Genomic DNA, 25223 nt, shown 5'->3' with positions numbered 1-25223 from the left:
AGACTGAAGTTATTTACAAAAATTTAAAGGTTATTCACACTAGGAAAATGGTTACTTTTGGTTAAAAAAAAAAAAAGAAAATGCTTCTATTAATGTAATGAGTTTATTATTGTGAATTAATATTTTTAAAGATTTCTTAGCTTTAATTTCTAGTATATCAGTGGTTTTAACCTGCTTAAAAGCTCCATGGAGTTTCAAAAGCTCTGTGGGGTTTCAAATTTTGTAATAGTGGTGTCCTGAGGCCAAAAATTGCTGCAATGGGGTATTTAATAGATTATGTAGGTAGTTTTAAGATTGAGGATTGACTTCACTAAGTTGCCATTATTGCTTACCTAGAAACTATGGTAGCCTACTGGTCAGTTCCCTCCCTGCACCCCCATTAACTCCTAGAGCAGTCTCTGAAAAATATTAATCAGATCATGTTACCCTCTACATAAACTAACAACTCCCCACTGATCTTGGACTTGACTTTAATGGGGCCGTGAGGCCTTGTGTGATAAGGTTCCTTCCTGCCTCTCCAGTCTGATGCCATCTTTCCTCCTTGGTCACTTGGCTCTTGCCGTACTGACGTTTTAGTTCCTTGGCCTGTTAATCACTTTTTTTTCCCCTGCCTGAGGAGTTTTGTGCAGTTTGTTCTTGCTACCCAGAATGCCTCTCACTCTTTGGCTATTCCCAGTCAGTGCAAAGGTCACTTTCTCAAAGAAGTATCCTTGATTTTCCAGAGTAGGTTGAGATTCCCCATTGTACTTTCTCATAGTATCCTGGTTTGGGTCATAGTTTATTACAACTTAAAGCCTGTAATCATGTGATTATTTGATTAATTTTTTGTGTGTGCGCTAGAGAAGATCTGTGGTGGTTCCCTTTGGTAACACTATCGGGAACCACCACACATCTTCTCTAGCGCACACACAAAAAATTAATCAAATAATCACATGATTATAGGCTTTAAGTTGTAATAAACTATGACCCAAACCAGGATACTGTACGGAGAAGGCAATGGCACCCCACTCCAGTACTCTTGCCTGGAAAATCCCATGGACGGAGGAGCCTGGTAGGCTGCAGTCCATGGTGTCGCCGAGAGTCGGACACGACTGAGCAACTTCAGTTTCACTTTTCACTTTCATGCATTGGAGAAGGAAATGGCAACCCCCTCCAGTGTTCTTGCCTGGAGAATCCCAGGGACGGCGGAGCCTGGTGGGCTGCCATCTATGGCGTCACACAGAGTCGGACACAACTGATGCAACTTAGCAGCAGCAGTACTTGGTATGGGCTAAGTAAATATTTGTTTATAACTGAATCTAGACCATATGCATGATAATATTACTTAGGACTTCCCTGGTATCTCACCTGGTAAGGAATCTGCCTGCGATGCCGGAAACCCCGGTTCAATTCCTGGGTTGGGAAGATCCCGGAGAAGGGACAGGCTACCCATTCCAGTGTTCTTGGGCTTCCCTGGTGGCTCAGTCTGGTAAAGAATCTGCCTGCAATGAGGGAGACCTGGGTTCGATCCCTCGTTTGGGAAGACGTGCTTCCCTGGTGGCTCAGCTGTAAAGAATCTGCCAGCAAAGTGGGAGACACAAGTTTGATTCCTGAGTCGGGAAGATATGCTGGAAAGGAAATGGCAACCCACTCTAGTATTCTTGCCTGGAAAATCCCACGAACAGAGGAGCTTGGAGGGCTACAGTCCATGGGGTTGCAAGAGTCAGACATGACTTAGTGACTGAACCACCACCAGTTACTTAGTGTTTACTGAGTGCAGTACAGTTGTCCCTGGGTGTTGCCAGGGATTGGTTCCAGGACCCACTGTGGATACCAAAATCTGCAAATGCTCAAGTCCCAAAGTCTCCCTGTGTGTTTGTGAATTTGGACAGCTGGCTATACATAATCTCATTGTTTTCTGCCCTCCTCTCATGGCTTCATTTGAAGCTGCTCTCCCTTCAGCTCAACACTCTTGACTGCCACAGGATGTTCATTCTCGCTTCTAGTTACTGAAATAATTTTTCTAGAAGAGCCTTTCTTTCTTTCTTTTTTTCTTTTTTAGAGCAACCTTAACTGAGAAGCTTCATCTCAACCACAGAACCCAGAAAGATTTTAATCAGTTCATTTCAATCACTCAGTTGTGTGTCAGTTGCTGACAAAAAAAAAAAAAATGTTTTGAATGACTGTCTGTTTTTCCAGCCAATATGCTTTTAAATGCATAGGAGAGAAGTTAATTCTTTACCTAAGCTAAGTGGTGTGCTAGTAGTACATGTTTATCAGCTAGTTCTTTGGGGGGGAAAACAGCACTAGTTTGTAGTGTTTGCTTATTTCCATGGTAGTAAATACCTCTCCTTATGGAAGATTTTAGGCTATGCCTATAAAACTGGTTTATTCGATTTCTGAAAATTAAGACTGAGCTGGTAGGAGCTGTTGCTTACAGTGAATGTCTTAAGGCAGGTGTGAGCCAGCTAGTGGAGAAGGCAATGGCACCCCACTCCAGTACTCTTGCCTGGAAAATCCCATGGATGGAGGAGCCTGGTAGGCTGCAGTCCATGGGGTCACTAGGAGTTGGACACGACTGAGCGACTTCCCTTTCACTTTCCACTTCCATGAATTGGAGAAGGAAATGGCAACCCACTCCAGTATTCTTGCCTGGAGAATCCTGGGGACAGAGGAGCCTGGTGGGCTGCCGTCTATGGGGTCACACAGAGTCGGACACGACTGACGTGACGTAGCAGTAGCAGCCAACTAGAGTGAGCCAAATTCACCATGCCCATTCATCTCTATGTTATCTGTACTATCAGAACAGCCCATAGAGCTGAAAATATTTACTGTCTATCCCTTTACCGGAAATTTGCTGACTCCTACTATAGGGCATTAGGTCTCACTAGATCCAGATTTTGTCACACGGTTCCTCAAAACCTTTCTTATTGGAAAATTTTGCCATGACTTAGGTTTAACAGCGTGACTGGTAGAGATATAATGCAAGCTGCATATATAATTTTTCTCATAGCCACTTAAAAAATTAATTTTTTATTAGAATACTTAGAACATAAAATTTACCATCCTAACCATTTTTGAGTGTACAGTTAGTTCAGTGACCTTAAATACATTCATATTGTTGTGCAACCATCACCACCATCCATCTCTAGAATTCTTTTCATCTTAAACCGAAACCCTGTACCTATAAACAATAGTTCTCCATTATCCCATCCTGCCAGCCTCTGGCAAGAACCATTCTGTTTTTTGTCTCTATGAATTTGACTACTTAGGTTTCTCATAAGAGTGGAATCATAATATTGGTCCTTTTGTGACTGCCTTATTTCACTTAGCATAGTGTCCTTAAGTTTGATTCATGTTTCAGCATGTGACAGAATTTCCTTCTTCTTTAAGCCTGAAGGATACTCCATTGTCTGTGTATACTATGGTATGTATATATCCCATTTTGTCTATCCATTCAGCTGTCAGTGTCACTTGGGTTGTTTCTGTCTTTTGGGTTTGTAATTGTAATATATATTTTTTAACCTAGTATGTCTTAAGTGTCATTTCAACATGTAACTGATATTTTAAAAATTAAGATACTTTTCTGTTTCATACTAGGTGTTCAGGATGTGGTGTGTATTTTACACGCACAGCATATCTTAATTTGAACTAGCCACATTTCACGTGTTCAGTAGCCACTTTAGTTAGAGACTTCATAATTCGATAGCATAGCTAATAAGGTCTTCATGCTTTGTTTCCTACTTACCTGTCCCTGGTCATTCACTGCATTTCAGCTGTTTTTAAGTCTTTTCCTCCAACTATCACTAGCTATTTGTCCTTTTGAGCTTTTGCCAATGCTGCTAATGACAGTAACATAATATTTACTACAGACTTACTATACTAAGGCATATTGCCTTAATACTTTTTAAAGTTTCACAACTTTATGGTGAAAGGACTATTGTTACCTGTTGTTTAAAAATAAAGAAACCAAGACTCAGGTTAGAGAAGTGGTTAAATGTATACACTTGTTATATAGTGAGCCTAGATTGAAATCCAGTGACTGACTCTGGAGTCCACACCTTCAAGATGCCTTGACTTTTCTCTGGTTGGCTTTTCAGCATTTCGGTTTATATTAGTTCATTGAAGTTTGCTTGAACTTGCCACTGTAAATTAGATCAGTGACTATAGTTTCTGATACCATTTTGTGATTAAATGGACTTATCCTTCCCTCCCCATACTGTAATAATTTACAAAGATAGGGGCTATTTTGCTTACCTCTTAATCCCATGGTACCTGCCTAGTATTGTACTTGGCACACATTGAGTAATGCAAATATTTATAGAGTGAATGAGCAAATAGTGTGTTAAAGATTTTTTTTTGCAGTGTTTTGTGCTTAGTTGGGAATATTTTAACAGTGTGATTTGCTTAGAAAAATGTGACGTTTAGTCTTACTTTAATCAAGTGTCCAATAGCATTATTTATTTAAAAAAATATTTATCTTAATTTTTGGTTGTGCTTGGTCTTCAGTGGTGCACTTGGGCTTTCTCTAGCTGCAGAGAGCGAGGCCTGCTCTCTATTTGTGGTGTGCAGGGCTTCTCATTGTGGTGGCTTCTCCTGTGGAGCACAGGTTTGAGGCTTAAGGGCTTTAATAGTTGCAGCATTTGGGCTCTAGTTGTGATGCACGGGCTTAGGTGCTTCACAGCAGCATGTGGAATCTTCCCAGATCAGGACTCCAACACATTCCCTGCATTGGCAAGTGGATTCTTAGCCATTGTATCACCAAGGAAGTCCCAATGGCATTATTTTAGTTGTTTCTCTTATCTGAGCAACTTCCACTGTAAAAAAAAGAAAATCCCATTAAATTAGAATTGGGAGGTTTTTCAGGAGACTAATGTTGCTATCTTCAAATCTACTTGATGCAAAACTTACTGAGTTAGCATATCAGATTCCGTTTATTATAGGTATAAACAATATATATATATGTGCATCTATTTTGCAAATAATTTTCATCACCAGAAGATACGAGCTCTGGTTTGTTCTAGGTAAATTTATGCCGTTCTGAGTGAGTTTGATATCCTGTAGATATGACTAACTAGACTGCTTGATTTATGGATTAAGCAACTAATGTGTAGATTTCTAGACTGGTACGAGGTCTTTCATTAGATTTTTTTTTTAATAGCCTTTAAGACTGTCTCTAGTTTTTATAAAGAGTATGGCTTTATTAGTTTTAAAAATACAGACTGCAAGGAAAATGAAATACATCATGCATTCTGTTTAGGAAATTTCAAATGAGAAAAGTGTGAAATAAATATATATGTGTATGGCTGAGTCCCTTTGATGTTCATCTGAAACAGTCACAAAATTGTTAACTGGCTATACCCTAATACAAAACTCAAAAAAAATTTTTTAAAAGGGAAACCCATTCTTAAGTGTGTATCTAATTCTGTTCAGAAAAATACTGATATATTTACCCATATGTAATTTTCTACTTATTGCTGTTAAGCAGATGGATCATTACCCACACTTTTACCTTACTCTTTATTTGTATCTTCACAGTCTTTCTATGTTGGCATATGAAGAGCTAACTCATTCCACTGTTACTTATTGACTATTTGTATTTATTAGGTTGGTGCAAATGTAATTGTGGTTTTGGACCATTAATTTTAATCATTATAACTAGGTTCAAGCACATCTTTATTAATCAAAATTGGAAACATTACAGTCAATACATTTTTGCCAACGAGAAGTAAGTTTGTTTTTTCTTGTAGTGTAAAAATCTGTGCTTTAGGATTTGATAAACTTTTGAAAAGCATTTGCTGCCTCCTGTTGGTTGTGGAAGCATTTTGCCCGCAAAAAAATTGTCGATACTTGAAGTGGTAGTCAGTTAGCAAGAGGTCAGGTAAACATAGCTAGTGAAGCAAAACTTCATAGCCCAATTTGTTCAACTTTGGAAGCATTGATTGTGCAGTGCGCTGTCAGGCATTGTCATGGAGAAGAATTGGGTCCTTTCTGTTGATCAGTGCTGGCTGCAGGCGTTGCAGTTTTCAGTGCATCTCATTAATTTGCTGAGCATACATACTTCTCAGATGTAACGGTTTCGCTGGAATTCAGAAAACTAGTGGATCAGACCAGCAACAGACCACCAAACAGTGAGCATGACCTTGTTTTGGTGCAAGTTTGGCTTTGGAAGTGCTTTGGAGCTTCTTCTTAGTCCAAGCTCTGAGCTGCTGGTTATTGTATAAAATCCACTTTTTGTCACATGTCACAATCTAATTGAGAAATTGCTCTTCATTGCTGCATACAATAAAAGATGATGACACTTCAAAACGACGATTTTTTTTGATTTACGGTCAGCTCAGGAGGCACCCAATTACTGAGATTTTTCACCTTTCCAATTTGCTTCAAATGCCCAAGACCATAGAATGGTCGAAGTTGAGTTCTTCGACAATGGCTCACGTAGTTGTTAGAGGACCAGCTTTGATGATTGCTCTCAATTGGTTGTAGTCAACTGAGACCAACTGATGGCTGGCCACTCCTCTCATCTTCAAGGCTTTTGTCTTCTTGAACCACCACTGCACTGTACATTTGTTAGCAGTTCCTGGGCCAAATGCATTGTTGTTGCGAGTTATCTCTGCTGCTTTGCAATTCATTTTAAACTCATAAAATTGCTCGGATTTGCTTTTTGTCATTTCCATAGTCTAAAATAAAGTACATAGCAGGTAATATTGCTAGCAAAAAGCAAAGCGAGAAATGCACATTTAAGTGATGTATAATATAACCACATTTAAGAATGTATTCCAGAATCAAATGGCAAAGTTTGATGCAAAGCCACAATTATTTTTGCACCAGCTTAATGCATAATATTAATATTTTTGAAGAAGGGGAAAGGGTATTGTCATTAGGAATATTGTGGTCTGCATTTTGGAGAAAGCATTAACCTTGGAATACGGCTTTACACCTCTGAGCCTCACTGGCCATATTCTTAACATGTGATTAAATACCTGCTGTACTAGATTATTGAAGGATTTCATGAAACAATATGTAAAAGTACCTAACTCAGAGTTTATATACTTCACTTGAATTGGCTTCCAGAAGAAAGCTTAGTTTGCTAGCATGTGAAAGTGAAACATTTAGTTTGTAGTTATTTGTAAACTGTATGTATTTAAACATACAGTTTTTAAGAGTTTCCATTGATAATGCACTGTAACATTTTCGACTGTTCAGATTTATATTTATAAGAAGGTGCCCTTTTCTCATATAGCTGCTTATGTTTCTGTAGTTTATCTTATGCCCAACATGTTAATGTAAGATTTATGCACTGTTTTTTAATGAGGGTACTTTAAGGTTACTCAGACCTCAGGCATTTGGAGAATAATGCCTGAGGTTTGAGTAACCTTAAATGTATTTTTTACATTTTTTGTATTTTTTTTTTGAGAGATATAAGCAGTACTGAATAAAAAACTGATTAAAAAGTAGAGACTCTCAAAGGAACTATGACTTAAAAATACTGAAATAGCAAATATTTGAATGCAGTATGTTATTCACACAACTATTTAGAAAATTCTTGTTAAATGCTGTTAATATGTGGTTCTGCAGGAAATGAAATTACAGTGTTTTAATCTTTAGTTTTGGGGATTTTATTTTGAGCTTGCAAGATTTTTCTGTTTTTTTTTTTTTTTTTTGGTAAGGATATTTAATATAAGCAGAGACTGGCTATTCAAAAGTAAATTTGGAATGTGGGATATTGGTAAGGGATGACTGTTTCATAAAAGCATATTAACTCAATATTTTAAAGAGTTTATAGTTCAGAGTTTATCCTCACACAGTTAGGTTAGAAATATTTAAGTGTTTGCCTGAGTGTACTATGCCCAGATATATTACATTCATCACTTAATTGTCCCATTAGTCCTGCAGAATAATTATAATCTCCATTTTAGTGATAGAAAACTGAGGCTCAGAGACAGGTAACATCTTAGAAGTCATACAACTAGTAAGTGGCAAAAATAAGGTTTGAATTTAGGTCTAACTTGTCTCATAAACATTCTTCCCTAATATGGTAATGCTTTGTCTCTGCCCTACCCCACCATGTTTGTGTTTCTCATTTTCTTCCCCTAAACAAATCAGGAACAGGGAATAAATGAAGTAGACCCTGAGCAGATGAGATTTGTGTCGTAAAAGTTGATACTATATTAAATCTTAGATTTTTTCATTTCATACAGCATTCTATTTTATGTAGCCTTCTAATTCTTGATTATTTATTTGCCTCTTCTTCCTCAGATTAAAAATAGCAAATTTAGGGGGAAGAGAGTATGCTGTAAAGATAAGAATGTACTGGAAGATAAAAAGCAAATATAAGACAGTTTGAGAGTCTGGAACAGTATTTCTATATTGTAGGACAGCAGCTGATACTGTACCAGTAACTAACTCAGTATTGTCAGAAAATTAAATTGTATTTGGTAGAATGGGGAGCTGTTTTGGTTTTCACACAGGCGTGAACATTAGCTGGATAATCCACTGATGTGAAACACCTTACTTCGGATGATGTTGAGAAAATGAGAAGGCTACTGAATGTTTTGTAGATGGCTGAGTTGATTTCAGATCATTAAATAACTTACTTTGAAGTATGTTGAAATTTTGATTCTTGAGATACTTTTCAACCTTTCTAGCCTGTTGGAAGTTTCTATAGGTTGTCAAGAGCAAGACCAGAGTAGGAAACTTAAATTTATAAGAAATACGTATCCTTAGAAACTCATTCCAGTATGTTCATTTTGACCTGGTGGTGGCCACATGAGCAGAAGGACAAAAATAAGCGTATCTATCAAGGTAGTATAGAAATAACTAAAGGAAATTATGAAAATCCTTTTTGGTTAGGATTCTTCCCTAGGTATATGGAAGCATTTTATATAATTTGTTGCAATAAATTTTGTTTCTACAGAAGAATATTGTCTGGGTTGCCTCCTGTCTAAAGCTGCTTTGAGAATTTTTAAGAATGCTAATCAAAGGATTCGTCTCCAAAGATATTTAAGCAGCTCATACAGCTCAATATCAGAAAAACAGCCCATCAAAAAATGGGCAGAACACCTAAATGGACATTTCTCTAAAGAGGACATACAGATGGCCAATAAACATGAAAAGATGCTCCACATTGCTAATTACTAGGGAAGTGCAAATCAAAACTACTATGAGGCATCACCCTGCAATGGCCATCATCATAAAATCTACAAACAGTAAATGCTGGAGAGGATGTGTTGTTGGTGGGAATGTAAACTGATACAGCAATTATGGAGAACAATGTGAAGATTCCTTTAAAAACCTGGAATAGATCTACCATATGACCCAGTAATCCTGCTACTGGGCATACACCCTGAGAAAACCACAATTGTATAAGACACATGTACCCCAATGTTCATTGCAACAATATTTACAATAGCCAGGACATGGATACAACCTAGATGTCCATAGACAGATGAATGGATAAAAAGTTGTGGTACATACATACAATGGACTTGTGGACATAGCAGAGGAAGGAGAGGGTGGGATGTATATACTATCATGTGTCAAATAGATAGCTAATGGAAGTGTGTGTGTGTGTGTGTGTGTGTGTCTGTCTGTCTGTCTGTGTGTCTGTCCGTCCGTCTGTCTCGTGTCCCACTCTTTGCTACTCCATGGACTGTAGCTGGCCAGCTCCTCTGTCCGTGGGATTCTCTAGGCAAGAATACTGGAGTGGGTTGCCATTTCCTTCTCCAGGGGATCTTGCTGACCCAGGGATTGAATCTGCCTGTCTTATGTCTCCTACATTGGCAGGTGGGTTTTTTACCACTAGAGCCACCTGAGAAGCCAATGTATAATTATGACTGATTTTCGCTGTTGTACTGCAGAAAACACAACATAGTAAGGCAGTTTTCTTCCAATTAAAAAATAAATCTAAAAAATCAAACTTGATGCTCTTGATTTAAAGTTAAATTTTTCACTTAATGCAAAATTTTGAGCATTCCATGTCGATAAATACAGCATTGCATTATTCTAAAAAAAAGTTGCTAGTTTTTTTTTCCCTAAGTCAGTACTACTTAGTTTCTGTTTTTTTTCCTTGTGTTCAATAAAAGTATAATAGATAAAACAGATAAGTTCAAATATTAGAGATCAAATTGGAAAATTTGAAGCTACTGTAAACTGTTTCCTCTACCTTTTGTAGAGTGCAGAATAGAAGTTTAAGGATGTGTGAAGTGCATGCAGGATTTTTGGCTCTTCTGTAAAAATATAACATCATATTTGGATTAAAATTTTCTAAAATGTAGCTTATTTGGGAAACTAGAGCATATCTGATTTGGTATAATTAAAATTAAGATTTACTCATTTTTGTTTTCAGTGGTGTGGCAGGCAGCTGAGAGTTATTGTTATACTTTGTTTTTGTAAAGTTTGTTCCAAGCTTTGAATAATTTGCTCAGAGTAAACCAATGTTAGTCTGTTTGGGAGTAGTTCTAATTACCTAAATTGTTTGACATCAGTTATTTGAAATTTAAAATTTATTTTTATAAGAATTGGGTTATAATAGGTAGTCACATTACACAGTTTCTCTTTGTACCTTATCTCTTTCATAATGCTTTCCGATCTTCAACATGAAGTGCTATAAATTCTTATTTTGAGTTGCCTTAGGTGCCCCTCAGAACCAAGAGTTTCATGAAGCTAGAGGATTCTAGTATCAGTGATGTTAATTTTCAACAATGCTGTAATTCTTTAGGAGAAAGTGATTTCTTTGAGTCTGTAAGGACTTTGGTTTCTTGAGATTTTTGTGAAGATTGAATGAGACGATGTGGGGATGTGGTTCGAGGCATGATGTAGCTGCTTAGTAAAATAATGATGAGTATGAGTGCATTTTGAACTGTGTGCCACTAAGATCTTAGCCCTTTGCATCTAGGATATCAGAGAAGCCCCTAGTACGTCCAGAGCGCCAAACTATCCTTCCCAACATTGACAATTCATGGTTAGTAGGATTCTAGCCCTTAAATATTACTAAAGGCTCAACTAAAGCATTCACTACCATTCTATGATAGAAGCTTTTAAGGTTGTGGCTGTTTTGGGATACGAGGTCTTAACTGTCTCTGCTTAATTATGCTCATGGATGACCATCTCTTATTCTTGGGCGATCATCTGTGTTGTGATTTCTGTGTCTCATAGCCACTCTGGTCTGCTACCTAAAACTAGAATTTTTAGACAAACTTTATTTTTAAGGTTTTTATTGAAGTATAGTTGATTTACAATGTTGTGTTAATTTCAGGTGTACAGCAAAGTGAATGAGCTATACATACATACATATATGTATATATATACACACACACATATATATATATACACACACACACACACACACACACACACACTCTTTTTTTAGTTTTTTAAGTCCATATAGGTGATTACAGAGTATTGAGCAGAGTTCCCTGTGCTGTTCAGTAGATTTTTATTTCAATAATTCTATTTATTTATTTTTGGTTGTGCTGAGTCTTTATTGCTGTGCAGACTTTTTTCTCTAGTTGCAGCCAGTGGGGCCTTGTCTCTAGTTATGATGTGTAGGCTTCTCACTGTGTTGGCTTCAATAGTGGAGCCATATAGGCTTAGTAGTTGTGATTCTTGGGCCTTAGGGCGTGCAGGCTTCAGTAGTTGGCAGTTCCTGGGCTCTAGAGCACAGGCGCAGTATTATGACACATAGGCTGAGTTGCTCCACGGCATGTGAGATCTTCTTGGACCAGGGATTGAACCCATGTCTTCTGCATTGGTAGGTGGATTCTTTTCCACTAAGTCAACAGGGAAGCCCTGTAACAGTTTTTATATTGGGCTATTCAGTGGATATGTCACTAGTTCTACTTTTTTACTTATTTTTTTTTTAAGCCATTTTGTATTGGGGTATATATAGTTGATTAATGGATGGAAGTTTGGGGGAGAATGGATACGTATGTGTATGGCTGAATCCCTCTGCTGTGTGCCTGAATCTATTACAGTATTTTTACTTTTTTATTTTTTACATTTTGCTGTGCTGGGTCTTCATTGTGGTGCATGGGACTTCTCTTGTTGCGAATCATGGACTCTATAGAGTGTGCGTGTTCACTGATTGCAGCACACAGACTTCTTTATTTGCAGTGTGCAGGTTTGGTTGCCCTGTGGCATGTGGGATTTTAGTTCCCCAACCAGGGATTGAACCCGCATCCCCTGCATTGGAAGACAGATTCTTAACCACTGGACCACCAGGGAAGTCCCATGTCAGAGGTTTTAAAGTTACCCAATTATTTTAGGATTAGTCCCCTTCCATTGTTTATTGGCCATTTAGATTTCATTTTTGTGAAGTTCTTATTTCAGTCTATTGACTGGTTTCCAGTTGGGTTGTATTTTACTGGTTGGCAGGCTATCTGTATAAAATCTGGGTTTCAAGGTCTCTGTTGGTTTTTGGTATTGTAGATATTTTCAGTCTGTTGCTTAACATTTTACTCTGTTAAGGATAGTTTAATTTATTGTGGCTTTTTTATGGCTAAATTTTTTTGTGTCCTGTCTGGGAAATCTTTTCCAGTTGAACTAGTGTTTTACTGATTTACCTTTTTGATGCTGTTTAATTGCATGGTAGGGCTTACTTTGTGGCTCAGTGGTATAGAATCTGCCTGCCAAACAGGAGATATGGACTCAGTTTGTTTCAGGATCTTCCCCTGGAGAAGGGTATGGCAACCCATTCCAGTATTCTTGTTTGGAAAATCCCATGGACAGAGGAACCTGGTGGGTGGCAGTCCTCCGGGTTGCAAAAGGGTCAGACATGACTTAGTGACTAAATAACAACTTCTCCATGGTTCTGTTTACTTTGTGTGTGGAGTGCATGCTTTAAAAGATTTAAACTTATTGAAATATGTTGACATGCTTTGTGGCCCACTATTATTATTGTTGTTTAGTTGCTGAAAAGGGAAAGTGAAATTGCTCAGTCGTGTCTGACTCTTTGCGACCCCATGGACTGTAACCTACCAGTCTCCTCAGTCAATGGCATCCCACTCCAGTACTCTTATCTGGAAAAGTCCCATGGACCGAGGAGCCTGGTAGGCTGCAGTCCATGTGGTCGCTAGCAGCAAGTTCCTCTGTCCATAGGATTTCCCAGGCAAGAATACTGGAGTGAGTGGCCACTTCCTTCTCCAGGGAATCTTCCTGACCCAGGGATTGAACCTGTGTCTCCTGTATTGGCAGAGGATTCTTTACCTCTGAGCCACCAGGGAGGCCAGTAACCCAGTATGTACGTTTGTAAATGTACTAGAAAAGAACCCTTATTCTGTGGTTGTTGGATACAGTGTTTTATACATGCCAGTTGAGCCATCAGTTAATTAAGTTGTCCAGATCTTTTTTTTTCTTTTTGTCTGTTTTATTCTATCAGTTACTGAGGTAAATGTGCTATAAAATATGTTTCTGTACTTTTGGATTAGTTTAATTTTCTCTGTAGTTCTGTTTTATTTTTGCTTTATGTATTTTGAAGCTGTATTATGATATACATGTACATTTAAAGCTTTCTTGTGAATTGAACACTTTCTAATGTTGAAATGTCCTAGTAGCTTTTGTATTGTATTAAAGTTTGCTTTGTTCTGGGAACTATTCAGTGTCCTGTGATAGACCATAATAGAAAAGAATTTGAAAAAGAATGTGTGTATATATTTATATATTTACACACAATATGTATAATTGAGTCTCTTTGCTGAACAGCAGTAATTAACACAACATTGTAAATCAACTACACTTCAATTGTAAAAAAAAAAAATTGTCAAGTAGCCTCATTAACTTTATTTGGTTAGTTTTTGCATAGCCTATTTTTACCCATTCTTTTTTTTTTCTTCCCTTAGTAATTTATGTGTATCTTTTTTTAAGCAACATGAAATTGGGTTTTTAGATACAGTCTGGCAATTTTGTCTTTGTAACATGTTGTCTGTTATGTAATTATTGATACATTTGCTTTACATTTCCCATTTTACCATTGATTTCTGTTTTTCCTGTCTCTTCTATGTTGCTTTTTTCTCTTTTGATTTGTATTATTCCAGCTATTCGCCCTCCCCCTTTTCCAGTTGCCCGTTTTATTAGGTTGGTAGATGTATGCTGTTTATATTGTTTAGTAGTTGTCCCAGAGAATACCATATGCATCTTATAAAATGTCTAAATCAGTAAGTACTTGTACTTCTTTGCTGTTATTACAAGAACCTTAGAACAATTGAGCACTGTTTATATCTGCCTGAAGACTATATTTGAACCCCCCCTTCCTTCCTCCTTTGTCCTCTTCTTTTCCTCCTTCTAACACAAGACATTGTTAATACTTTATAAAGTCAGTTTTTATTTTGATTTATTCTTTCCATTGTTTTATTCCTTCACTTAGGAGGGGATCATTTTCGTCTGTCTGAGGAACTCATTAACATTTCCTGTAGTCTGTATATGCTGGGTAACAAATTCTCTGTTTTTGTGTGTCAGAAAATGTCTATTTTGATTTCATTTTGGGGGAATTTGCACTGGATATGAAATTTTAGATTGCCAGTTACTCTCCCCGCTTTAAAACTTTTCTGAATTTTAAAGTCATGGGTAATTTTAAATACTTAAAGAAGTAGAGATAATAGTAAGTTGACTCCCCATGAATCCTTCACCCAGGTTTGACAATTAATCTTAGAGCCAGCCTTGTTTTACGTGTACTTACCCTTAAGGCTCCTCTCAGTTCCATTATCTGACTCATCTCTCATGGATTATATCTCTTCATCCTTTAATATTTTAGCATGTATCTCTAAAAGATAAGGACCCTCTTTTAAAAAACAGAGTACATTATCCTGCCTTAACAATTAATACTGGCTGAATTGCACCAATCCAGAATTTCCCCATTGTCTCAAAATGACTTTTTAAGTGTAATGATAGCATGAATTTACTATATATTTTTGCCTTTTTTAAAAAAGACTTTTTAGAGCAGTTTCAGGTTTATAGTAACTTGAGCCGGAAATACGGAGTTCCCATACTCCTTGGGGCTCCCCCTACCCACACACACACTTGAATCTCCCCATCAACATCCCACCCTGGGATGGTACGTTTGTTACAGTTGATGGACCTACATTGACACATCCTTATCATTCAAAATTCATAGTTTAAGACTCACTCTCGGTGTTTTGACAAGTGTATATAGTGTATATGCGCTGCCTCTACCCTGACTCCTGGCAACCACTGAGCCATTTACTGTCTCCATAGTTTTGTCCTTTCCAGAATATTGTCTAGTTGGAATTATACAGTAGGTAGCCTTTTAGATTGGCTTATTTGACTTAGTATGCGTTTAAGGTTCCTCCATGGTTCTTTTGATGGTTTTATGGCTTATTTCTTTCTATTGCTAAATAATATCCCTTTGTCTGGGTGTACCATGGTTTATTTATTCACCTGTGGAACAATTTCTTGGTTGCTTCCAACCTTTGACATTAATGAATAAAGCTGTCATATACACCTGTGAGCAGGTTTTGTTTGTCCATAAGTTCTCAACTCCTTTGGGTAAATACCACAGAGAGGGTCCTTGCTGGACCAAATGGTAAGACTTATGTTTAGTTTTGTAAGAAATTGCTAAACTCTTGCCAAGTGGCTATACCATTTTGTATTCCCATTAGCAATGAATGAGAGTTCCTGTTTCATTTCCTTGCCAGTATTTGATGATGTTTCTGTTTTAGTTTGGCCATCTTAAAAGTTATATAGTGCTTTCTTCTTGTTTTAATTGGCAGTCTCCTAATGGCCTATGATACAAATATGCTTCTTTGCCATCTGTGTATCTTCTTTGGTGAGATATCTGTTAAAATTTTTGCCTGTTTTTTAAATTGTGTTCAGTTTTTTTTTTCTTAACCTTTATTTATTTAGTCTTGTCTGCACTGGGCCTTTGTTGCTGCCCATGGGCTTTCTCTAGTTGAGTTGAGCTTGGGCTACTTATCAATTGTGGTGCACAGGCTTCTTGTAGTGACTTCTCTTGTTGTGGAGAACAGGCTGTAGGTGCAGGGGCTTCAGTCGTTGTGGTGCCTAGCCTCAGTAGTTGCGGCCCACAGGCTCTAGATGGTGGTCTCAGTAGTTGTGGCACACGAGCCCAGCTGCCCCTTGGCATGTGGGATCCTCCCAGATCAGGGATCAAACCTGTGAACCCCGCATTGACAGACTCTCAACCATTGGATCACCAGAGAATTACTTTAAATAACAGTCCTTTATCAGATGATCATTTCTAAGTGTTTTCTCCCAGTCTGGCTTTTCCCATTCCCTTGCAAAAGATTTCTGTTTCAAGTGAGTTGCAAATAAAGCTCATATATTGCAAGGAACTGATAAGTTTTCTATTTTTTCCTCTTTTGTACTAATTATGCATTTGTTTTTCCTGCTTTGTTGCATTGGCAGGAATTTTCAATATGATGTTGAATAGAGAGCAGACATCCCCCCTTTTATTAAAGTTTGTTTTTATTGTGGTAAAAGTCACATGATGTAAAACATAGCATTTTAACCATGTTTAATGGTACAGTTCAGTGGCACTAAGTACATTCACATTGTTGGACAACTGTCACCATCATCCATCCCCCCAATTTTTCACCTTCCTAAGCTGAAACTCTGTCTCCATTAAGCTCTAACTCCCCATTGCCCCTCCATGCTTCCCAGCCCTTGGCATCTAGCAGTTAATTTTCTGACTCTGATAATTTGTCTGTTCTAGGTATCTTGTATAAGTGGAATCGATTATTATTTGGAGAGCAGACATCCTTGCTTTGTTACTGGTCTTAGAGGGAAAACATTCAATTGGTCACCATTATTATTCCAAAGAGTAAATATTTTGTAGATGTACTTTATCAGGTCCAAGTAGTTTCCTTTTATTCCTGATTTCCTGGGAATTTTCTTAGAAATGAATGCTTTCTAATGCTTTTTTGTTATTGATTGTTAAGATGGTGTGGATTTTCTTTTCCTTTTATCAATATGGTGAATTATATTGGTTTTTCAAATGTTGAAATTTCTAGGGTAAACCTCACTTGGTCATTAAGAGTTATTCTTGTTCTATATTGCTGGATTTAACTTGGTAGTATATTATGGAGCATTTCTGTCTGTGTTCATGAGGGATATTGGTCTGTGGTTTTTCTTTTCTAGTTTTGGTATCAGGGTAATATTGCCCTCATGAAATTAATTGAAATTGTTTCCTTTTCTATTTTCAGAAGAGAGTGTATGAGTTCTAGTAGCTTGAATCTTTCAAGATACCGGTCCATCCAAGTTGTCAAACACCTTGCATGCAGAGTTTTTCTTGAGCTTTTCTGGTGGCTCAGTCATAAAGAATCTGCCTGCCTGTGCAGGAGAGTTGAGTTCCATCCTTGGATCGGGAAGATCCCTTGGAGAAGGAAATGGTTCATGGGATCGTAAAAGAGTTGGACACAATTTAGCAGCTAAACAACAATAAGGAATAAGGAATTTTCCTTATTATCCTTTTAATTGTGAGGTCTGTAGTCATTTCCTTTTCTTGTTCCTGATATTGCTAATTTATATCTTCTGGCTTTTTTTTGGCCTTTGTGTCTAGATTCTAATCAATTTTACTGATATTTTGAGAGATGTTTTTCTTATTTTTCTGTTTTTGATTTCTGCTATTTTGGGGGGGGGGGTTCATTTGTTGTTGTTCTGTTTTCTAAAGGTTGAAACTTGAGGTTGCTGATTTATGACCTTTCTTAAATTTATGTCTTTAACGCTATAAATTTTTCTAGGTCTTGCTGTAGCTGCATCTTACAAATTTTGACATTGTAGCTTCATTTTTGTTCAGTTGAAAATATTTTTTTAATTGTTCTTCAAGACTTTCTTTTTGACCCATGACTTATTTGGAAGTGTTTTGTTTAATGTGGAAATGTTTCAGGTATCTCTCTGTTACCAATTTCTACTGTTATTCCATTAATGTCAAAGAATATACTTACATGGTTTCAAACTTACAATTATTAACATTTCCAAGGTTTGTTTTAAGACCCAGTTTATGATTTTATCTTGGTTGAGTGTCCCATGTTTACTTAAAGGTTTCATTTTCATCTATAGGTTCCTCTCTGCTTTTTCCTGTTGGCAAGTTATTTGTTAAGGACACCTTTCTTGTTGTTGATTTTGGTGACTGTTGCCTTTTAATGTCACTTACTATGTTCATTAATTGCCTGCAAATTTGGGGGAAGTTTATTAGACCTAGAGCGCTGTCCATCAGAACCATCTGATCACCTGGGGAGCTTGTTAAACCACAGATTAAAAAAAAAAAACCCATAGCTTGCTGGGCCTCATCCCCAGAGTTTCTGATTTGACTGGGTCCTGAGAATTTGCATTTCTATCAAATTAACCTGGTAATGGTGAAAGTTGCTCATCTGGGGGACAGCACTTTGAGAAGTATAGCTCTAGAACAGTTTCTCAATCTCGTTATTGTTGACATTTGGGGTTTTAAAATCCTCTGTTGTTGAGGCTGAGCTGTGTGTTGTAGGTTATTTAGCATCTTCTGTCTCTACCCACTAGTGGTCCTTAACCCATGTTGTGACAACCAAAAATGTCCTCAAATATTGCCAGATGCTCCCCAGGGCAGATAGAGGCCTCCACTCACTTTGGGAACCACTGCCTTGGATAACTATCTAGTGAAAACCTGTAAGTCCTTATCTCTTAAGTTCTTTTGTTTTAGCCTAGTTAGATTTTCCTTGGAGACATTGTATATTATTATCTTTATGCTTGGATGTTTAAAGTCCAGACGCCAGTATTCCCTTTGATAGCTGTCAGGGGAATGGGGAAAGGCTAAGCATCTAGTATGTCTCTGTTGACTTAATCTTCTTGTTTTAGTGTTGTACTCCTGTTCTCGGTGTGTCTAGTATGTTCTTTAGTCTAGAGACCCTGTTCTCCTTCCAGAGGAAAAAAAATCCTTCCTTCTTTTTGTTGGGTTTGGGGAGGAACGATTGGTTGCTTAGCATGCAGTGAAGATGTGTCTGCTTTGTCTTTCAAATCCCCTATTTTAGTCCTTCAGCATCTGTCACCTTATACCCTGTTCTCAGCCCCTGGTGGTACCATATGGAGTCTTCTAGGAATTCTGTAGATTGTGGGGATAGATTATGGGGATTGTATTAGCTTGGTTTTCTGTATTGCCAGTTGAGGATTCAGTTCTCCTGGGTCCACTGGATGTTTAGGATCAAAACTTTGTTCTAGTCAAAACCAAGAGGTCTCAATTTCTTCTATTTTATGAGTTTCTGCCTTGAAATGTTTCTTCCTCCAGATCGTATTCTGATTAAGAGACATATCTAGAATATATAAAGAATTTTTATAGCTCAGTAATAGGAAGGCAGATAACCCAATTAAAAAATGGGCAAAGGATGTGAATAAAGTTCTCCAAAGATATAAATATACGCACATGAAAAGATGCTCAATGTCATTAGTTATCAGGGGAATGCAAATAAAAACTACAGCACATCTACTAGGGTGGCTATTAAAAACAAATTAGGTAATAAATATTGGTGACAGTGTAGAGAGATTAGAACCTTATACACTGCTGGTAGGATTGTACAGTAGTAATAGCCATTCAGTACTTAGGATAACAGTCTGATGGTTTCTCAAGTGATGAAGAATTAACAGTAATTTAATTCTGCATCTGAGTGTATACCCAAGAGAAATGCAATTATATGTCCACAGAAAAACTTGTACATAAATGCTTGTTGTTGTTTAGTCACTACGTCATGTCTGACTCAGGACCCCATGGACTGTAGCCTGCCAGCCTTCTCTGTCCATGAGATTTCCCAGGCAAGAATATTGGAGTGGATTGCTGTTTTCTTTCTCCAGGGGATCTTCCCCACTCAGTTTATAGCAACATTATTCATAATAGCCCAAAGGTGGAAACAGCCCAAGTGCCCATCAATTGATGGATAAACAAAATGTTGTATATTCATACAATAGAATGTTTAGCCATAAAAAGGGATGAAGTATAGATACATACCACAACATGAATGCACCCTTCAAACGTGTTAAGTGAAATCGCCAAGTGCTAACCACTGGACCGCCACGGAACTCCCCAATTAATGGTTTCTTCTGGTTTGGAGTGATGAGGGGATAGGGAGGTCATAACTAAAAGGTATTGGTTTCTTTTTGAGAACATGAAAATTTCAAAATTGACCATGGTGATGGTTGAATGAAATCTGTGAATATACTAAAAAACCATTGTACACCAGAAATGGGTTACTGAAGTGACTTAGCACAGAGTATAGTTAATCTGAGTTCAGTCGCCCAGTCGTGTCTGACTCTTTGCGACCCCATGAACCGCAGCATGCCAGGCCTCCCTGTCCATCACCAACTCCTGGAGTCCACCCAAACCCATGTCCATTGAGTCGGTGATGCCATCCAACCATCTCATCCTCTGTTGTCCCCTTCTCCTCCTGTCTTCAGTCTTTCCCAGCATCAGGGTCTTTTCAGATGAGTCAGCTCTTCGCATGAAGTGGCCAAAGTATTGCAGTTTCAGCTTCAACATCAGTCCTTCCTTTAGGATGGACTGGTTGGATCTCCTTGCAGTCCAAGGGACTCTCAAGAGTCTTCTCCAACACCACAGTTCAAAAGCATCAATTCCTCTGCACTCAGCTTTCTTTATAGTCCAGCTCTCACATCCATATATAACTACTGGAAAAACCATAGCCTTGACTAGATGGACCTTTGTTGGCAAAGTAACGTCTCTGCTTTTTAATATGCTGTCTAGATTGGTCATAACTTTCCTTCCAAGGAGTAAGTGTCTTTTAATTTCATGGCTGCAGTCACCATCTGCAGTGATTTTGGAGCCCAGAAAAATAAAATCAGTCACTGTTTCCCCATCTGTTTGCCATGAAGTGATGTGACTGGATGCCATGAATTTAGTTTTCTGAATGTTGAGCTTTACGATAACTTTTTCACTCTCCTCTTTCACTTTCATCAGGAGGCTCTTTAGTTCTTTACTTTCTGCCATAAGGGTGGTGTCATCTGCATATCTGAGGTTATTGATATTTCTCTCAGCAATCTTGATTCCAGCTTGTGCTTCCTCTAGCCCAGCATTTCTCATGATGTTCTCTGCGTGTAAGTTAAATAAGCAGGGTGACAATATACAGCCTTGACGTACTCCTTTTCCTATTTGGAACCAGTCTGTTGTTCCATGTCCGTTCTAACTGTTGCTTCCTGACCTGCATACAGGTTTCTCAAGAGACAGGTCAGGTGGTCTGGTATTCCCATCTCCTTCAGAATTTTCCACAGTTTATTGTGATCCACACAGTCAAAGGCTTTGGCATAGTCAGTAAAACAGAAATAGATGTTTTTCTGGAACTCTCTTGCTTTTCCAATGATCAGTGGATGTTGGCAGTTTGATCTCTGGTTCCGCTACTTTTTCTAAAACTAGCCTGAAGATCTAGAAGTTCATAGTTCTTGTATTGCTGAAGCCTGGCTTGGAGAATTTTAAGCATCACTTTACTAGCGTGTGAGATGAGTGCAGTTGTGCAGTAGTTTGAGCATTCTTTGGCATTGCCTTTCTTTGGGATTGGAATGAAACTGACCTTTTCCAGTCTTGTGGCCACTGCTGAGTTTTCCAAATTTGCTGGCATATTGAGTGCAGCACTTTGACAGCATCATCTTTCAGGATTTGAAATAACTGGAATTCCATCACCTCCACTAGCTTTGTTCTTAGTGATGCTTTCTAAGGCCCACTTGACTTCACATTCCAGGGTGTCTGGCTCTAGGTGAGTGATCACACCATTGTGATTATCTAGGTCGTGAAGATCTTTTTTGTACAGTTCTTCTGTATATTCTTGCCACCTCTTTTTTAATATCTTCTACGTCCTTTAGGTCCCTACCATTTCTGTCCTTTATTGAGCCCATCTTTGCATGAAATGTTCCCTTGGTATCTCTGATTTTCTTGAAGAGATCTCTAGTCTTTCCCATTCTATTGTTTTCCTCTATTTCTTTGCATTGATTGCTGAGGAAGGCTTTCTTATCTCTCCTTGCTATTCTTTGGAACTCTGCATTCAAATGGGTATATCTTTCCTTTTCTCTTTTGCTTTAATCTGAGTAGGTTGGTTCTTAAAGTCAGACCTAGATTTCAAGCTTGAAAAAGAAAAGTGAAAGTGAAGTTGCTCAGTCGTATCTGACTCTTTCCGACCCCATGGACTGTAGCCTGCTAGGCTCCTCCATCCAAGGGATTCTCCAGGAAAGAATACTGGAGTGGGTTGCCCATTCCTTCTCCAGGGGATCTTTGCAACACAGGGATCGAACCTGGGTCTCCGCACTGTAGGCAAACTCTTTAGCATCTGAGCCACCAGGGGCTCCCAATTTCAAGCTTAACTTGACAGTTGATCAGCTGTCACTGTGAGAGGAGCATATTGAACCCCCCTCTGTTTCTGTATCTGAAATAGGATTAAAAGTCATCTTCAGTTACTGAGGTTTAAAGAGCTGGCCTTGTAGTAGCTACTGTTTATTAAACCACCTTAGATACCTGATGCTTGACTTTTACATACAGTCTCTTTCAGTTCTTGTAAAACTATGTGCTGTGCATATTACCTTATTATTATTTCTAACAGCTGCCAAAGAGAGAAATGAAATGCTTAATAATATGAGAATGGTTAATTCATGATTGGACTTAATCTTTTTATATAGAATATTGTGCTACTGGTGCTTTAGGAAAGATTTTCCTATTTTAAAATTGCTTATCTTATATAAAAGGGTTATATATCATACATTTTCAAAGGAAGGATAGTTCAGATGGTACAGGTCTGAAATATTTACTGCAGTATAATTTCACATTATATTTATGATTTTTAAATAAAAGTTACGTTGAGTGTTACAACTTAGTTATGGAAAATTTCATTTATACACGAAGGTAGAATGTGATGAATTTTGGTTCAACTCTCTTTGACAGTGATTGACATAAGATCTATCTTGCTTTATGTTTGTATTCCTCTACATCTCCCCTCCTACTCCTGAAAAAATGTTAGATATTATTTAATGTGTCTTTCCACTTATTGTGACAACCCGAAATACCCCTTATATTTCCAAAACATGGCCTTGATGATAATGTTATTGTCTGTTGAGACCCATTTCTGTAGGGCATTGTAGTATGATGGGATTCTTTTAATTTCTTTCCCCATCCTGAGATTTTCTGACTTCAACAGTGGAGTAAAACCTAAGTGTATAGGTGATTTTGGTGAAAGTGTGAGAAACTTACCTAGCATAGAATAAGTAAACTTTTCTTATTTAGGTTTGGCCAGAAAGTCTGTTCTGGCTTTTCTGCAGGATATTATGGAAAAACTCAAATGAACTCCAAAGTCCAATAGTATGACACACTCTTCTGTTGTATGTTTCTGCATTTTATTCCCCTCCCTGGGAAGCCTTTCTTGAGGTTTTCATGGCTTCTTCCTAATTAAGTTTTACGAAAACTTTCTCTAACTAGCCTTTGTGTTTCCTCTGTACTTTGTGGTTTACTTGACTGCTCGCCTTTCGGGAGGAATTTTTACTTTCTGTTTCTGCATCGTGTGTGTTCTTGTGTTCAGTTGCTCAGTTGTGTCTGACTCTTTGTGACCCTGTTGATTGTAGCCTGCCAGGCTCCTCTGTCGATGAGATTTCCCAGCAAGAATACTGGAGTGGGTTGCCATTTCCTTCTCCAGGGATCTTTGCGGACCAAGACTCAAACACACATCTCCTGCATTGGCAGGTGTACTTTTTACCACTGAGCTATAGGGCAAGCCTGTATCTGCATGATACTGCTTGTTAATAGATGTTGAATGAAAAAGGTGGGGAGTAAAGTCAGTATAAGTGAGTGAGTGAAGTCGCTCAGTAGTGTCCGACTGTTTGCGAACCCATGGACTGTAGCCTGTCAGGCTCCTCCGTCCATGGGATTTTCCAGGCAAGAGTGCTGGAGTGGATTGCCATTTCCTTCTGCAGGGGAATCTTCCTGACCCAGGAATCGAACCCAGGTCTCCCACATTGCAGGCAGACGCTTTACCGTCTGAGCCACCAGGGAAGACTCCAAAGTCAGTATAATAGGCCAATAATCAGGCCAATAATAAGAGGTTGGCTTTCTCAACATTGAAGTAGAAAGGAGCAGAATTTGAGATGGAAATCTGAGGAAAGGAATATTGTAAACTTGGTAAGAGCTATGTGTAGCTTGAACTACATTTAGTACCATTGATGTAAAATTGAATAAGGCTATGACAAAGAAGTGGATTTAGGCCTTGAATATAGGATATCTGCATCTGTAATAAAACGTTTGCATTAGAGATGAGTGAAATGGTAATACTCATTTCCCACTAAGCTCAAGATACGGACACAGAAAGGATATGTCTTCATATTGTTTGAGTTATTGTAGTATCTGTAATTGGGGGCTTTTTGAAGTACTCCTGCTAGAAACTAGACTAGATGATGCTATGTAAACATCTGTAATACATATTTATTTTATTCTTACTTAGTTCAAGGAAGAAATCTCTAAACGTTTCAAATCACATACCGACCAACTTGTGTTGATATTTGCTGGAAAAATTTTAAAAGATCAAGATACTTTGAGTCAGCATGGAATTCACGATGGACTTACTGTTCACCTTGTCATCAAAACACAAAACAGGTAAGTTTTTAGAAACATTTTAGCTGTAAACCATGAATAAATGTTTATAATTCCCTTTTAAAAATAACTAGTCTTGCCGTTAAATGATTGCTGTCATTAATGTGTAAATAGATTAAAATTCATTGATTTGCTGCTGTTGATAACCAGATATTTTTTAAAAAGCCAGTATGATTCAGTAATGCTAATACTGAAACATTTGATATTTTAACATGTTCATTATCATCATTATATTACTTGAATTACAGAATAAGCAAATTAATGTTTTGAGCTGTGTTTTTTGGTCTCAGATTTTTGGACAAAGATTAGAAGTGTGACTCATCTTCTTTGCAAACCACAAATTAGTAACCATATTTCATTAAATCTAAGGCACTATTCAGTTCTTAAGAGATACTTTTATTTGTGTACCAATAAGAAAAAATATCACCCATTAAATTGGTATATTTTCTTTTCATTTAGAATTATTTTCTACTTAGTGAAAGAGCTCCTAGAGCTTCCTTAGACTTACTTGGATATGATATTTTATCATCATTCAGATTAAGAGAGATTCAGAACTCTTAACTGGTGTCAGACGGAAAGGGTTTCTAATAAACTCTCCTTATTTTTTTGCTTGATATTAAGTAATAATGAGTTATTATTTGTATTGATTTTGCAGCCTTCTTTGGTCAAGTCTCTTTTT

General features: G+C 37.7%; 1 protein-coding gene across 1 annotated transcript in view; it reads left to right on the top strand.

The window, feature by feature from the left end:
- The window catches only part of UBQLN1 (ubiquilin 1), a 53508-nt gene that overhangs the window by 6153 nt on the left and 22132 nt on the right, over window positions 1–25223 (top strand). The window contains exon 2 of the mRNA XM_052644505.1: window positions 24396–24547. Coding sequence (XP_052500465.1) covers window positions 24396–24547 — 152 coding nt within the window. The remainder of the gene's footprint in view (window positions 1–24395; window positions 24548–25223) is intronic.

Source organism: Budorcas taxicolor, chromosome 8 (assembly GCF_023091745.1).
Source record: "Budorcas taxicolor isolate Tak-1 chromosome 8, Takin1.1, whole genome shotgun sequence".
In the NCBI taxonomy this organism is placed as follows: Eukaryota; Metazoa; Chordata; class Mammalia; order Artiodactyla; family Bovidae; genus Budorcas; species Budorcas taxicolor.
This window is presented reverse-complemented; position numbering and strand designations above follow the sequence as displayed.